Source organism: Euprymna scolopes, chromosome 8 (assembly GCF_053919585.1).
Source record: "Euprymna scolopes isolate OS-2025 chromosome 8, ASM5391958v1, whole genome shotgun sequence".
Taxonomy (NCBI): domain Eukaryota; kingdom Metazoa; phylum Mollusca; class Cephalopoda; order Sepiida; family Sepiolidae; genus Euprymna; species Euprymna scolopes.
In genome coordinates, this window is record NC_136489.1 from 67,472,543 (window position 1) to 67,488,320 (window position 15,778).

General features: G+C 33.0%; 1 protein-coding gene across 1 annotated transcript in view; it reads left to right on the forward strand.

The window, feature by feature from the left end:
* LOC145283595 (uncharacterized) overlaps window positions 1–15,778 on the forward strand; it is a 3,312,299-nt gene that overhangs the window by 3,042,983 nt on the left and 253,538 nt on the right. Inside the window, exon 15 of the mRNA XM_080132527.1 lies at window positions 2,101–2,184. Within this exon, the coding sequence (XP_079988653.1) occupies window positions 2,101–2,184 (84 nt within the window). The remainder of the gene's footprint in view (window positions 1–2,100; window positions 2,185–15,778) is intronic.

Below are 15,778 nucleotides of genomic sequence, written 5' to 3' on the forward strand. Positions count from 1 at the left end.
CAAGTGAATGCATCACTTCCGATGCAATCTTCTAACTGTATAAGAGCCAGGTACGTCTTAGAATTGAGCACTGTTGCCACATCTGGGCAGGAGCTGCTAGAAGCGTCTTATACTGCCTTGACAGAATTCAAAACTGACTTCAAAACCTAGCGGATGAATCCCTTTTCTCCTCTCTGCAACCGCTTTCCTACATTGCTAGCCTGTCTCTGCTCTATAGATATTTTCATGGTGACCGATTGTCTGAGCTCCAATCTGTGGTTCCCCAAGTCAAATTTTCACTCGTCTAACTACAACAACTATCAACAATTTCTCCCATTCTCTACCTGTGCATAAATTTAGATATAAATTCCATGAACTAAGTTTTTCTTGTAACTGCCCGCCTGTGGAACACTTTTTCTGCAGCTGACTACAATATGGTTGTCTGTAAGTCTAATATAAACAAGTTATTGTTAAGTCGTCTCTTTAAATAATACAATTATACTAAATCCATACCAATGACGATTATTACACTGTTTTCTTGATAACGTCTGTACACTCATTAACCCTTATTTTGGAGTGGTCTTCGGGCCTTGATAAGTTGTGTTCCTCTTGTAAAAAATACATGTATATATATATATCCATATATACCTATATATATATATATATATATCTGCATGTATATATGTACATACATATGTATATACATATACAGTTATACGCATATATACACGTATATATACATATACATGTATGCATATAAACAAATATATAGATATATATGCATATAGACACACATACATACATATATATATGTATATACGCACATACATACATATATGCATGCATATATATGTATAAAGACATATATATGTATATACACACATACATATATATACACATATACACAGATGCACACACATATATATACATGTATGGATATATAAATATACATACATATACATATAAATCCCTACACATATGTATATATATAAATATACACACATATATATGTTATATATATATGTGTTATTTATATATATATACATATACGTGCATGTGTATGCATACATATATATGTTCGTTTAGCGTTATACACAAATTTAGATCTAATGGGAGCATTTTGCGACGAATGTAATTAAACCTGATATCAATATAAAATATTCGTCTGCATTTACACATCATGCACATATCACGAACGAAAGAAAAACCTTTAAATTCTGTTGTACAATTTGATATAAACTGTTAAATCCTAAAAAGATAAATATTACGATTCATATTTTGGGGATTCTTCTGACTACAGTTCTTATCTTGAGTGTTATTTTTACAACGTTTTGTCGGTGTGACCTCTGATCTTCTTCATGCGTATCTTTATTGAACTCGGGGGTCTTTCGCTCGAACTTGGGAATCTTTCTATCAAACTCGGTAATCTGCACGGAATTTCGAATAAAACCCTTCTTTTAATAAACGAAGCTTGCAAGTTTTTGTTCCGTTATCCATGACTGTGTCAAAGTCTAGATAATTCGAAATTGTATTTTGCATGTCGCCCGCGCTGGGTATTTGATTTTCATCCGCTAGAAGAGTGTAACTTTACAACTGAATTTTATTACGTACTTTATCTACTACACCATGGGTCCTTGCGGCTGATCATGGTATCCGTTTGAAATTGCGTGCAGATTTCCAGGTTCGGCATAAATTTCCCGAGTTAGACAAATATATTTCTGAGATCGATAGAAAAATACACATGAAGAAGCTTACGAGATTAATCGGGCGAAATGTTGTGCAAATAACACTCAAGATGAGAACAGCAGTCCGAGGAATTTAAATAATACGCATAATCAGTTGTCATTTACAGAAATTCAGAAACGAAATGCTGTCATAAAATAAACGAGCACGATGCATCGAACGAAACAGAACCAAGTATATATACATATGCATATTCTAGTCTGTTTGTTCTTTTAGGCTTTTATTTTATTTTATATCCCGCGGATAGAGTCTCTTGCTCCATTCCCGTCCCGTCAAGCGATTTGTGTTATGCTCGATTGCGGCTTGGTGTTTCTAGTTGCTCCTGCCCGTCCCCTTAAAATCTGGCTCATTATTTCAATGCCGTACTCTCTTCCGCAGGGTCCCAAACACGGCACATGTTGTCAGGATCCTGTATGTTGTCTGTTTGTATCAGACGCAGTCAGTAGGCAGAATGACACCAAGGTATGTGACGTTATATATATAACACCCTTTAGTCGAATGATCCCATCTTTGCGAGTAAATAGAAAGAAAAGAAACAAAGACTATTAATGTAATTAATAAGATCCTGGCAATCTATTAATACGCTACCATCTATATATTAACACTTACCTGTCTCCTGTACTCCGTCTTCGTACGTATTGTTTTTTGTTGTAATGCTCGGCACTCAGCAGCGACTGTATCAACTATTCACCCGCTAAACAAGAGAGGGGATAATTGGAGGGGTATGTAGCGAGGAGTATACGTACATATAGGGAAGAGAAGAGAAAGTAAAACATTCGTGTTAATATTTATATATATATATATATATATATATATATATATATATATATATATATATATATAGGCGTGGGAAAGTCCAATTTTTAATTGTTAAGAAAAATAGTAATATAGTACAAATTGATGGTAATTTCATTAAATAATTAAATAATTCCATTCCTTATTTAATCGTGTATTTTCCATATGTCCTGCGGGTAGAAAATTATTGCTATTATTACTTAAGGTAGCTGGCGAATATATTTAAAACCTACTGGCATTATTTACCAAAACCTTGAACAAAACTTTTTTAAATCTAGAACGTATACAGACTGTTTAACGTTATTAACTATTGTGCACTGATGTTGGTCATAGCAATGTTGTGTGTTGTGGTCTTCCCTGTCTTGTATTTGTTGTACATAGTGTGTTTTTTTTTTCATAATAATCGTCTAGCCTTGCACAGGGAGGCACGAGGATTATATTATAGATACCGTCACTGTCGATCAGAGCAACTTCAGATTCTATCGGAACTATACTGCAAGATCGCTTCCTTGGATGGTTTGGCGTCAATTAGTAAAAGTAATCTTTAAATTTGAAAATTAGGTCAATTAAAATTAGTGCTGCAAATACGTAGGTGTAAACCAATGCAGTGGAAATCGTCTAGACAGCATGATTGGCATGATCAATGTATGCTTAAAAGTGTTACAAGGTCATACTATCTAAGCATTAAAAAGGTAGAAAGCTAATTTTTATTTAAATATGATAAAAGTATAGCTATATTAACAATTCTAAGAATATCAACGAAGGCGACAATAATAATAATAATAATAATAATAATAATAATAATAATAATAATAATAATATAACAATAATATAAAAATACTATTAATAGCAGGACCCGTGGAAATTCCATGGTAGTTAAAATCTTTTAAAACACATCAGTAAGAAATTCCTTACAAAAATGAACGTATGGAAGCAAGTAGAACAAACAAAGAACTTCAGTTTAAACTTTTATTGAAGGTCAATGCGATCGTAACTGATGCTGTTGATATTGTCAGGAAGTGCTGGTGATGATTGAAGCGTTGACAGAGACGGCGATCAGCTGCTTGGAGTGAGAATAGTGGTCAGTCAGCAGGTTCTTGGGAGTCAGACTGTGAATTTTAAAAAACTGTGTGACATTGTTGATATCGATTTTGTGAAAGTTCTGATGACCCCAAGTTGTTTAATATTTCAGGACATTTTGTGATTACACGTGTGAGTAATGAATAGGCCACAGAAAACTGCCATTGCATCTTGATAAAGCTGTTGTAGATTCCTAGGTCTTCCTGTAAATGTAGATGGTAGAATAACTGGTACACCAGAATAACCATCTTCATTCCTTGCTAAATGATCCATTAAGCCAGAATATTGGGCAGCTCTTGGTTGACGTTGATAGCTTTTAATGAAGCGTTGACAGAGACGGCGATATATATGCTATATATCTGTAAGCAACCGTCAACTTTTACATATGCAATAGACTTTTCTATTTATTTTGAATTTTATTCAATGAAGATTTGGAAATTCACAAATATTTTTTAAGTTGAATTATTGATATAGATTTCAATAAATGCATCACAACTTCCTGATAATATAAATAGAACACTTTGAATTTTCTGTACAAAAGTTTTTTCCATAAAAACATTGTAATCTGTTATAATATTCAGATTCTTGTGTATTACATGCATAGAAAATGAAGTGTTTCTGTAAATCTTACAAAGTACAGTTAAATTTTGATTTTTTGATAATCAAAATGATGTGAAGTAGGTTGTACCTATCAAATTTATGTCAATGTTATATAATTAAGTAAAGTTAAACAAACGGTACACTACTTTTTCATCAAATTATGAATTTTAAATATAAGGAAAGCAATCTTTTTTTTTAATTTTTCCAAAATCATATTTACATCCAAGTTAATTTTTAGATTCCATAGCTGTTCCTGATTGTTTTCATAACACTTCACGGTAAACAATATTCTTAGTATATGTTACACCACGCTTTCTGCCCTAATTATCATCTCTATGCAGTTACATTACCTTAAATTTCACATTGTGCTTAGATCGAGCTCTTGAACATGCCACATACAGTTGACCATGAGAAAATACAGATGTTGAAGATATATACCAACCTTATCAAAAGTTTGGCCTTGTGCTTTATTGATGGTCAGTGAATATGCTAATCGTATTGGAAACTGTATCCGATGAAATGCAAACGGAACATTTGTATCACTTGGCTTTAACTTAATTCTTGGAATGATAACTGTGGAACCTCTATTAGATCCATTAATTAAAATAGCAATGATGCTGTTCTGATGACATTCTTTTATTTTCATCCTAGTTCCATTACAAAGTCCTTGATTTATGGATAAATTTCGCAGTAGCATTACTATTGCCCCTATTTTCACATTAAGTCGGTAAGGTGGCATTTCAGATGGAGTTAATGAATTTATGAACTCGATAGGATAATTTTGAAGTTCAGCATCATCATCAGAGATGTAATCTGTACTTAAATATGTATTTATGCCTCCGGGAAGATTATTTAGAATTTCTTCATTTACTGTTAAACATTCTGTATTTTTTGGAGTCATGATGATTCTATTTTCAATTTCTTGAGGACTGCAATTAAATATTTCTGAGATTAGAGAACCATTACATACCGAATCATCAGGAATATCTATGGCATCTACAGGAACGTCATTAAGACTGCTCATTAGTGTACCATTACCAAGATGAAGGAGCCATCTACAAAACTCCTGTTCATTAATGTTAGTTCTGACGTTTTGTTAGCTGTAATTGACTGAAATGATGCCACAATATGCATCTTTTAAGACAGGTGTATTTAATAGATGTAGGGTATCCATGTGGCACTACTGGCAAAATTTGCCTGAAGTCACCTCCAAGTATGAGAAATTTTCCACCAAATATTTTATCTATACCCATTATATCTTGTAAACATCTATCTATAGCAAGCAGTGCATGATTAGGTATCATAGAAACTTCGTCTATGATGAATACCTTTACCCTTATCAAAAAAGAACCATGCTCTGTTACAGGAGAAACGTTACAGACACTGGTTTCTGTCAGATGTACAGGTAGTTTGAATATACTGTGGAGTGTTTTCCCTGAAGTTAGTAGCATTGCAGCAATGCCAGTCTATGCCGCAGTGGCTGTTACAGTACTGCTGGAGCTGAAGTAATCATATAACATGTTGAATAAAAAGGTTTTTCCTGATCCGCCTGAGGCATCTAAATAGAAGCAATTGTTTTGTGGGGCTTCTTTTTCAGTTGCCATGACAGCCTTGATTATAGAATTAAAGACCTCTAATTGTTCATTGTTTAGCAATTCAACATTAGGCCGGTTTGTATTTCGAGTCATATTATCTATTGGAGGGTCACCTGTTGTTAACCTATTGCCTGACAAGAAGAACTATGTTCATTAAATATTGCTTTTATCAAATGAAGTGCAATGTTTTCACATATGCTCTCATCATAAGCAGAAACGAGGTCTTCAATCATGTTCTCTTTATGGTTAATGAATAGTTGAAAGGCATCCACTGGATGATGATAAAGACACAGCATTGCAAACATGCTACATAGTTGTGGCATTGTAAATGAAGCAGCTTCAGTAAGAGTATTTTCTAATTCAGTATCATCTTGCAATAATCTAAGGCTGATGCGAGCTTCTCTAAATGTAGGGAATGTATGACCTTGGACTGTTCTCAAATTTTCAAATGACTTTGCTCCAGAGACATGAAGAAGCAGAATCCATAAATAAAACTTTTCACCTTGGTTTGGTGAAACTGAATATATTCTTGTAATCAAATTACTTGACCGCTCTCTTTTAGTCCATTTTGTAGTAGTTTTGTTAAATACATAATGGTGTGGAATATCACAGTAAAAATATTGGTTAGCAGTAATATCATTCTGATTTAGTTCAAACCAAGCAGTCAAATGTGTGTGACGTTGATGTGCTTGTTAAATTGCTTGTTCAGCTTGTCCATGTTGATAGAAATCTGTTGCTCTCCAGGCATGTGTACAGCTAAACGGTACACAACATGAGACTGTCCATGCATTTTATAGTCAGAAAGACGCCACATTGCTTCTGGAGGTGATACATATCTGCATGATAGATATTGCTTGACTTAATCTCTTTGTTCTGATCGCATTGTTTCTGCTTGATCGATATCAATAGATGAATCATGGATATTAACCTCCATCATAGCACTATCATGTCCTTTATAAACATATTTAAATATGTATTTTATACTTTTGACTGAGGAGCAGATTTCTAAGTTAATATGAGCTCGATATTATCTCAGAAGAAATTTGTTGAAAGGGACTATGTATCTATTATCAACAGTAAAATTACCGACTCGAACTATTTGCACATTATTTGCACGCTTGTAAGTCGGGTATCCATCAATGTTTTCTACTGTTTCTTCTCTAAATGCCTTTGGAAATTTTGTTTTCATAATCCTTTACTCATACAAGGAGAATTAGGATTAACTGCACCACATGGGCCATGTACCATTAAAAGTTAAACTATATCACGAAGCTCTGGATCTTCAGGTCCAGGTATTTCTGCTGACACAATTGCATCAATTTCTTGAACTGTTCTGATCTTATCCTGATCTCGCAGCCTTATGATCATGTGGCAGTGTGGTGGCCTTCTTTTTTGAAATTCAATAACATAAACATATCCAAAAGGAGTTCCCAATACATGTCTGTCTTTAATGTCTTTCAAAAGTTCAGTTAGATGTGCATGATACACACGTGATATTAAGTCAGGTCGATTTTGTGCAAGTTCTGATGACCCCAAGTTGTTTAATATTTCAGGACATCTTGGATTACATGTATAGGTAAGGAATAGGTCTGGCTTTCCATATTTACAGAAAACTGCCATTGCATCTTAATACAGTTGTTGAAGATTCCTAGGACTTCCTGTAAATGAAGATGGTAGAATAACTGGTACACCAGGATCGCCATCTTCATTGCTTGCTAAATGATCCATTAAGCCAGAATATTGAGCAGCTCTTAGTTGACTTTGATGGCTTTTAATGAAGTTCAATCTGCACCCTTCAATTTTCACATATGCATCAACTACATATTGTTGGAATAGTTTACCACATCTATGGATAATACTGTATGAATCTCTAATTGCAAGGCGATAACTGTAATACTCTTGCATTGTCACTTTATTGCGAACTCTTGTTTGCCGTTCTGGCCTATGTTGCATGTTTATGTGCCAGCCTTGTTCACCATTTGGAAATTATATGGGATATATCATGGGGTCCAAGTGGCAAGACAGATAAGAAATTCGGTGTTTTGATTGAGAATGTGGGTAAACAATAATATCTCTGTTAGCAGGTGGAGCACCATCCTCACCAACAAATACTACACCTATTTCGTTGTTTATTGAATTGTTAAATCTTTTGATATCTGGACCAGTGGTGAAATGCATCGAAACTCTCCTTTACATTTTCCCTTATAGCACGTGCTTCCTCTTCTAATTCAACGGCCCTCATATTTTTATGAGCTTGGACATAGCTATGGTTTCAAATACACTTTGGATACATTTATTATTTTCTGGTAATTTACACCGGAGTTGATTTGCTTCGGATGAGTCAAAGATGTAAATCTGTCCATATTTTCTCTGTTCTTCATTATTTGGGTGCAGAGTACTGGAATAATGATAGGTTTGACTTTGTAAGCGAAAACAATAGGGGCCTCTTCCAGGAGGGCGGACAATACTTGCTCCAAATGAAGCAAATGAAAATGATGTAATTGCGTATATTAAATCTAAAATTAAACGTTTCTAGTAACCTTTGGAGTTGAGGAGGATAATCTTGTAAGAGAGGAAGAGAAACTTTTCCTTTTTGACAACAATTCAATGCTTCTCCTCGAAATCTAAGTGCTCTACAAAATGAGCAAATCAAACTCATGTTACCTACAAAATAATACGGGCCATTTTGTCTTTCTGCTTCATTCATATTGTTTCTTCGTTCCCGTTGCCTAGCTCTTTCATTTTGCAGATAAAGTTGTCTGTCTTCTTCAATCATGTTATTTATTTGCTGTCTCAATATGTTTCTTCTTTGCAATCTGATATTATCCCTTTCTTCAGTTTGTAGCTGCTGACGCCTTCGTCTTTGTCGTTCTCTGGCTGCACATCTTGTATCTTCCAATGTAGTGGTAGTAATTTGGTTCATTCTGTGTGAAAATTTAATTGGTCTTAATAAAAAAAAATTATAAATAAAGATTTTGATATGAAAAATAAATATTTCTATAATGAAATAAAATTCAATATAAATGTTTCAAATGAGAAAATATATTTCTTAATTAATGAAACCGTTTTTTTATATTAAAAATCATTAGTGTGTAATTTTTCTAAGAGGGAATTTAAATCAATATTTTCATAATTTAGCTCTGTAAAAAGGATATCTAGATGATATCTAGGTGAATTATATAAATTATTTAATAATAAATTATTCCTTCTTGTAACATTTATTCGTGCTTCTACACTTTGTCGCCGAAATAAAGACGCCATGTTTTTCAGCGCACCTGCTGCCAAAATCCAAGAGAAACATCAGTATTTTAAAGAGTAGAAACTATTTTATTTATTCAATAAATATATTGAAGTAAAAGTTTAGAAGCACCTATTTTGGCTTTGATTAAAGAACTGTACACGCTTTCCAGTTATTTCATGATTCGGTCATAGTTTAACGTACTGATGTCTTCCATATATTCTGGCAGCAGATGTGCTAAAAACATAGCGTTTTTTCGGCTACAAAGTGTAGAAGCATAATTTATTTGTGAACATGTTATTTTCTTTTGATGAATAACTTAATAATTTCATTTCAATAAATTATATCTTGAATTTTGTAAAATATGCGAAAAATGTAAAAATTGAGAATAAATATTTGTTTAAATCCTAAGTAATGAAACAAAGTGTTTATTTTATATTAAAAAAGTTAAGTTGCGTAATTTTTAAAAGGGTATTTAATAGTCAATATTTTTTCTAATTTATCTCTATAAATAAGGGATGGGTAGATTAAAATTTAAGTATTCTAATGGCCGTTTCTAAAATTGCCGAAAGTAATTTCATTATTTTAAATATTTACAGTAAGAAGGATCAAAAATGTTAAAAACTGATGCCGGATTAAATGTTTAGTTTCTGATCATCAAAATAAGCTGATAACAATCATTTAATGCTGGATGACTTATCCACAAGTCAGTAAACTTTGTTGAAGCAAAGCTCTGTTTTTGTTGTTGACGATGGTGTTGTTTGTTTACGGTTAAATGAATAACGAAATTTCACCAAGTTACACTGGTTTAGTAGATAATTTTATGACTTATATTACCGTAAAAATTCGGCTAAAACAATTGTTGACGAATTACCTCCTTTGAATCGATATCGTCTGCTTGTGGCAATTGAAGCGAACACCTTATTAGGTATTAAATGCTAAAGCATTTTAATACAGCTGGCTAATTGGTTATAATGTAAAAGTTATTCCGAACTTTGATCTAACCTTTTAATAATAAAAAAAAGCTTAACATTTTCTTGTATCACTTATTATATTAAGAAAAATGTAAGCATCATGCTGAAATAATAAAAATGCCATTCTTAATAAGGGGAGAGGGTTTGACTATTCTAAACCTTCACCTAAATAAGGATTTAATGAAAAAAATGTTTAAAATGTTTTTGTATCTTTTTTATAATTTTTGTTAAATAAGAAAAATCAATAAACTTTGATAGCACTATTGTAAGAATCATGCTGAAAGCCATTCTTAATATGGAGAGGGGGGTTAACTATTCTGAAACTTCACCTAACAATGTAAAAAAATAAGGGAAAAATATATGTATGAACAATAAATATTTCTTAGTTAAATAAAATATACTGTAAATCTTTAAATAAGGAATAAATATTTATTTAAACCATAATTATTGAAACAGTATTTTACTGCATAAAAAACGGTTATGGGGAGAAGGATTAACTATTTTGAACCTTCACCTAAATAGCGATTTAATGAAAAAAGAAATGACTGCCTGTAAAAGAAGCAAAATAAAACGAACAAAACATAAGTAATAACTATGTAAACAATGTGAAGCTGTATAAATGTTACAAAATTACTCGATTCGGCATTAAATAACACGAAAAAAGGATTGATATGCCGTAAAACAAAAGCAAAACAAAACAGAACAAGACGTAAAATATGTTTTGACTCTGTGTTACTCAGTGTATTTGCGAATGGTGACTTTGGTGATTTATTTAATAACTAGCGAGGGGTACCCAGCGTTGCCCGGGTGTTTGTATGGGGTGTGTGGTGTTAAATAAAAAAGAAGCCGGGGGTGGGGTAGGATCGAAGCCGAACCCTGAGACGAAGTTTGAAAATAAAATCGGCCAGCCAGAAGTGAAAGATGTTTGAAAGTCGTCGAGCGTTACGACGACGACGATGACGATGTAAGCATTGTTATAAGCGAAGTAAGAAACGAAAACAACGTTTTAATTAAGCGGGGGGGGGTAAAACACCAAAAACAACAACGTAAGGCAAACGAACGATTAAAACAGAAAAACGAACGTTACGTGAAAAATGGCTTAAATAATACAGGGTTCAATATTTAAATTTAAAAAATCGAAAAAAAAAAAAACATCTCACACCACGATTCGAACCCAAAATGTTCAGATAATGAACCAAGGCCTTAACTACCTGAGCTAAAGCGGCGTATATAAGGTTTGTTCGGTTTATCAACTATTTAAAGTAAATCAGGTCACGACGTCATGACGTCATCTGACGCATGCGTTGTTGACCCTCCCCCCTGTCGATTTCGGATCTCTCTCTCTCTCTCTCTCTCTCTCTCTCTCTCTCTCTCTCTCTCTCTCACTTCATCTTCCTTACTCTAAAGACTAGAAAATGGCGTCTGGCTGTTTTTATATTTAAAAACTTCGTTCATTAATATTTTCTGTAATCGTATTTTTTTTTACTTCACATGTTTGGCTTATTATTTTTCGTTTAACTATCGTACCTACCTATTTTGAATGCGGTAATAACTTTGGTAACGTTGCCATAGCGTAGAAGTTCATAGTTTAGCTTTAATTTTTTTTTTACCGATAACAACATTTTTAAATTGTAAATTCAGAACACCATGAGAGCTTGCTGACGTCAAGATCACGTGACATGACTCAGCGAGTTTTGAATACAAGTTGACCCAAAATAAACGGCCGCGTGTATACTTTATGTATAAGAGTTGGCGGCCGTATTTTTGGGGGCAGTTATAAATCGATTTAAACCATATGTAATGTTTAACATTAAAATGTCACTTTTTTGGCCCCCCCCCCTGCAGAAAATCGATCAGTTGACGCGCTTCTGATGGTCGCTTTGGGCCAATTCTTCGATATTTGTCGTCCGGAGGGTGGGGCTTTCATATGAGATCAAGTTTGTGAATTTTTGTTGTGTCTGTCGAACGTTTTTAGCAGACACACAAGCATATATACATACACACAAACATACATACACACATTTTCGCTTTTATATATATAGAAGTCATTCTTGACTTTTGTAACTTGTATTTCTAAACATATTTTTGTTATTTAAGGCTCACTAAAAGTAAATAAAAATTTAAAAAAGATAAAGTGGCACAGTAAAAAAAAACGAACTCGTAACGTTAAATGTAAAAAATATATTTATTACTGACTAAAATAGAATAAGCGTTCCGTATTACGCTACAATAATAAACAGAAGACATCGTTAAAAATGTAAGTAAAATACTATACTATTTAAACTGTGGAACGATACCTTCTACGCATAATTGTCTTTAAAATAATCCGGAACCATAAAAAGACAGTTCATTTTTTTTTCGGGAAGTTTTGGGAAATAAAATGGTTTAATGATTTTTAACTAATAAAGATTGAACAATAAAGGGAGATAATTCACATTAATTAATGTTTGCTATGATGATGACGCGTTTCATTAATTAATGTTTGCGATGATGATGACGTGACACCGTACGGACAAGCATATTAATTTATAGATAGATAGATAGATAGATAGATAGATAATAATAATAATAATAATAATAATAATAATAATAATAATAATAATAATAATAATAATAATAATAATAATAATAATCTCGGGTAAATATTGTAGTAAAGATTTAAATAAAATTATTAATGAAAATGAAATATGGAGATGATATTGGTAGTTATTCTATGAACTAAAATTATAATTTTGGAGTACCATTGTAATTAATAAAATTAACGAAAAAGAATTTTAAAAAACAATAATACTATAAATTATTATCATAATACTAAAGATAAAACAAATTAAAATAGTAATAAGGATAAAACAAAATATTTTAATTAAATATATTTATATATATATATATATATATATATACACACAGATAGATAGAGAAATATACATATACATACATATAGTAGGTAGTAGTATTATAATAGTAAAAATAATTTAAAAAGTATATAATTATAAGTTTAACAATGATTTTAATGTAGATTTTAATAAGAAGAATAATTAGAATAGTGATAATTGAATGAAAAAATACAATAAAATTAATAATAAAAAATAGTAAAAGTGAGAAAAAAATGTAATAGCAGCATTCACATTGGTACCATTACTAACTCTAGTAAAATTAACGGTAATATTATTGACAGGAATGTTAATAACTAGATTATAATGTATGATTTTAATAATATGCATGCTATTCTCGGTAGTGGCGCAGGAGTCATTGTTTTTTTGTTTTTTAAACTTTTTAAATCATTATATATATATTGGGTCCAATATGATATAATAATACATATACGAAATCTGCATTAATCAAAATATCATATTAAAGCGTATTTTATGACCTGCTAGTATATATATATATATATATATATATATATATATATATATATATATATATATATATATGTATAGCAAAACTGCTAATTGATAAAAACCTGAAAAAGGTGCTCAATACTACTGCAGAGAAAATATATATATTTTTACTTTATTACCGTTTTATCTATTTAGTTACACATGTTTCTGTTACCGAATCGTATCAGCGATCCAGCAACTGAACAGAAGTGGTTATTATGATTTGGAAAGACGACATTAGAAGACAATGGAAAAAAAATTATAATTATTATTATTATTATTATTATTATTATTATTATTATTATTATTATTATTATTATTTGTTTTTTTTATTATTATTATAATTATTATTATTATTATTTTATTATCATTATTATTTTTATTTTATTTTTTTTTTTTTTTTTACACAGTGATCACCACTTATCAAGGCCCGGAAGCCACTCAGGGATAAGGGTTATTGCAAGTACATTACGTTAGTGTGGAGATTTGATGAAGTGTTTACTTAAGGGGGCGGTTCATTAGGAATTTGTTAACGTTGGACTTAAACACATCCAAGTTGTAGTCCGGTGGGAAGCAGGCAGACGAAACAGAGTTCCACAGGCGTGCAGTTCTAAGAAAGAAGCTTTGTTCATGGAATCCGCGTTTTGATTTAGGCACAGATATAGAGTGGGGAAAATTTTTCACAGTAGATTCAGCTAGACTGGTGTTTTTCGTGAAAGATTGGGGAGGGGGGACCAGAGATTGGAGTTCAGACGAGCACCTGCCATGGAAATAACGATAAAACAAGGATAGGCTTGCAACGTCTCTTCTGTGGGAGAGAGGTTGCAGGGTAGAGAAAAGGGCATCCCCCACTAAGCCACGAAGTCTATTTTGTACTCTGTCAAGGCAGGATAGGCTGTTTTTAGCAGCTCCTGCCCAGATATGGAAACAGTATTCCGTCCTTGGACGTACTTGGCTTTTATATAGATAGAGAATTGCATCAGTAGTGAGATATCTTCTTATTTTATATTATATATATATTTAATTTTTTACTACTACTACTACTACTACCACCTATATCTACCTACGTGCATATTTTATAATTTTATACCTATTCAGTCTATGCCCGGCAATTTTTTTACTTTAATTTTTAATTTAATTTAAATTACTCAATTCCTTAAAGACCTTTACAGCAAATGCATTTAAATAAGTAATTCACTTAAATTGGATGTAACTTTGCTTACCTTACCTTAAGAGGACGCATCTTTCTTACTCCGAACAAGGCCCCCCGCCACCAATCTGCATAAATCCTTAACATGTCAAATTCAATATGACATCACAACAACCGGACGACTCAATAGTGATAGCTACTCACCTGTTTCATTTCTATTTCTTTTTCTTCAATTCAGCACTTACCTACCCCTCTTCCTCTATCCACTTACCCCTCTTCCTTTCTCCACATACCCCTCTCCCACCCCCTCTCTTTCTCTCTTTCTCTCTCTCTCTCTCTCTCTCTCTCTCTCTCTCTCTCCATATACTAGAAATCCGTGTCTATCTGGCTAAAGTTTTTAAATTCAACTTCATCCCTGTTCGATGTTTTAATTTTTTTATTTAATTATTAAATCTTAAAACTTAAATGTTGTCAGATCAAAATTGAGATTCATCCTTTTTCCCCCTCGTCTTATTCTAATATCGTCTTTCCAAATCATAATAACCAATTCTGTTCAAGCCTGGCGAAGTTGCTGGATCGCTGATACGATTCGGTAACAGAAACATGTCTAACTAAACAGATAAAATGGCAATAAAATAATAATAATATATATATACTAGGGGCGAGCAGTAATAATGCCCCTGGCCCACTTCCCATAGCAACGAAACTTGACACAGTTAGTCTTTCTCTACATAGGAACCGCCCAGAGTTATGCATTTCTCCCATCGTTTGATGCAGTTCTGGAGACCGTTTTTGTAGAACACCCCAGGTTGGTCTTCCAACCACGACGTGACTTCAGAAATCAAGGCTGCATCATCTGGGAAACGCTTTCCTTTCAAAAACAACTTCATGGCTGGAAAGAGGTGAAAGTCAGAGGGCGCACGGTCAAGAGAGTAGGGAGAATGGGGATGATTTCATAACCACACGCCTGTGCTTCTGATCTGGCGACATGCGAGTTGTGAACCGAAGCATTGTCCAGCAGGAGGAGGGTACCTAGGCTGATCTTGTCTCGCCTTTTGATTTTGATAGCTTCTCGTAATTTCCTCAAAAGTGTAGCATAATAGGCTCCTGTCATTGTGATACCCTTTGCCAGGAAATCTGTCATCACTACTCCGTCCTGGTCCCAGAAGACCTTGCCAGCGGAGGGCTGCACTCTTGCCTTCTTTGGAGGTGGTGAGTTCAAGTGCTTCCACTGCATTGACTGG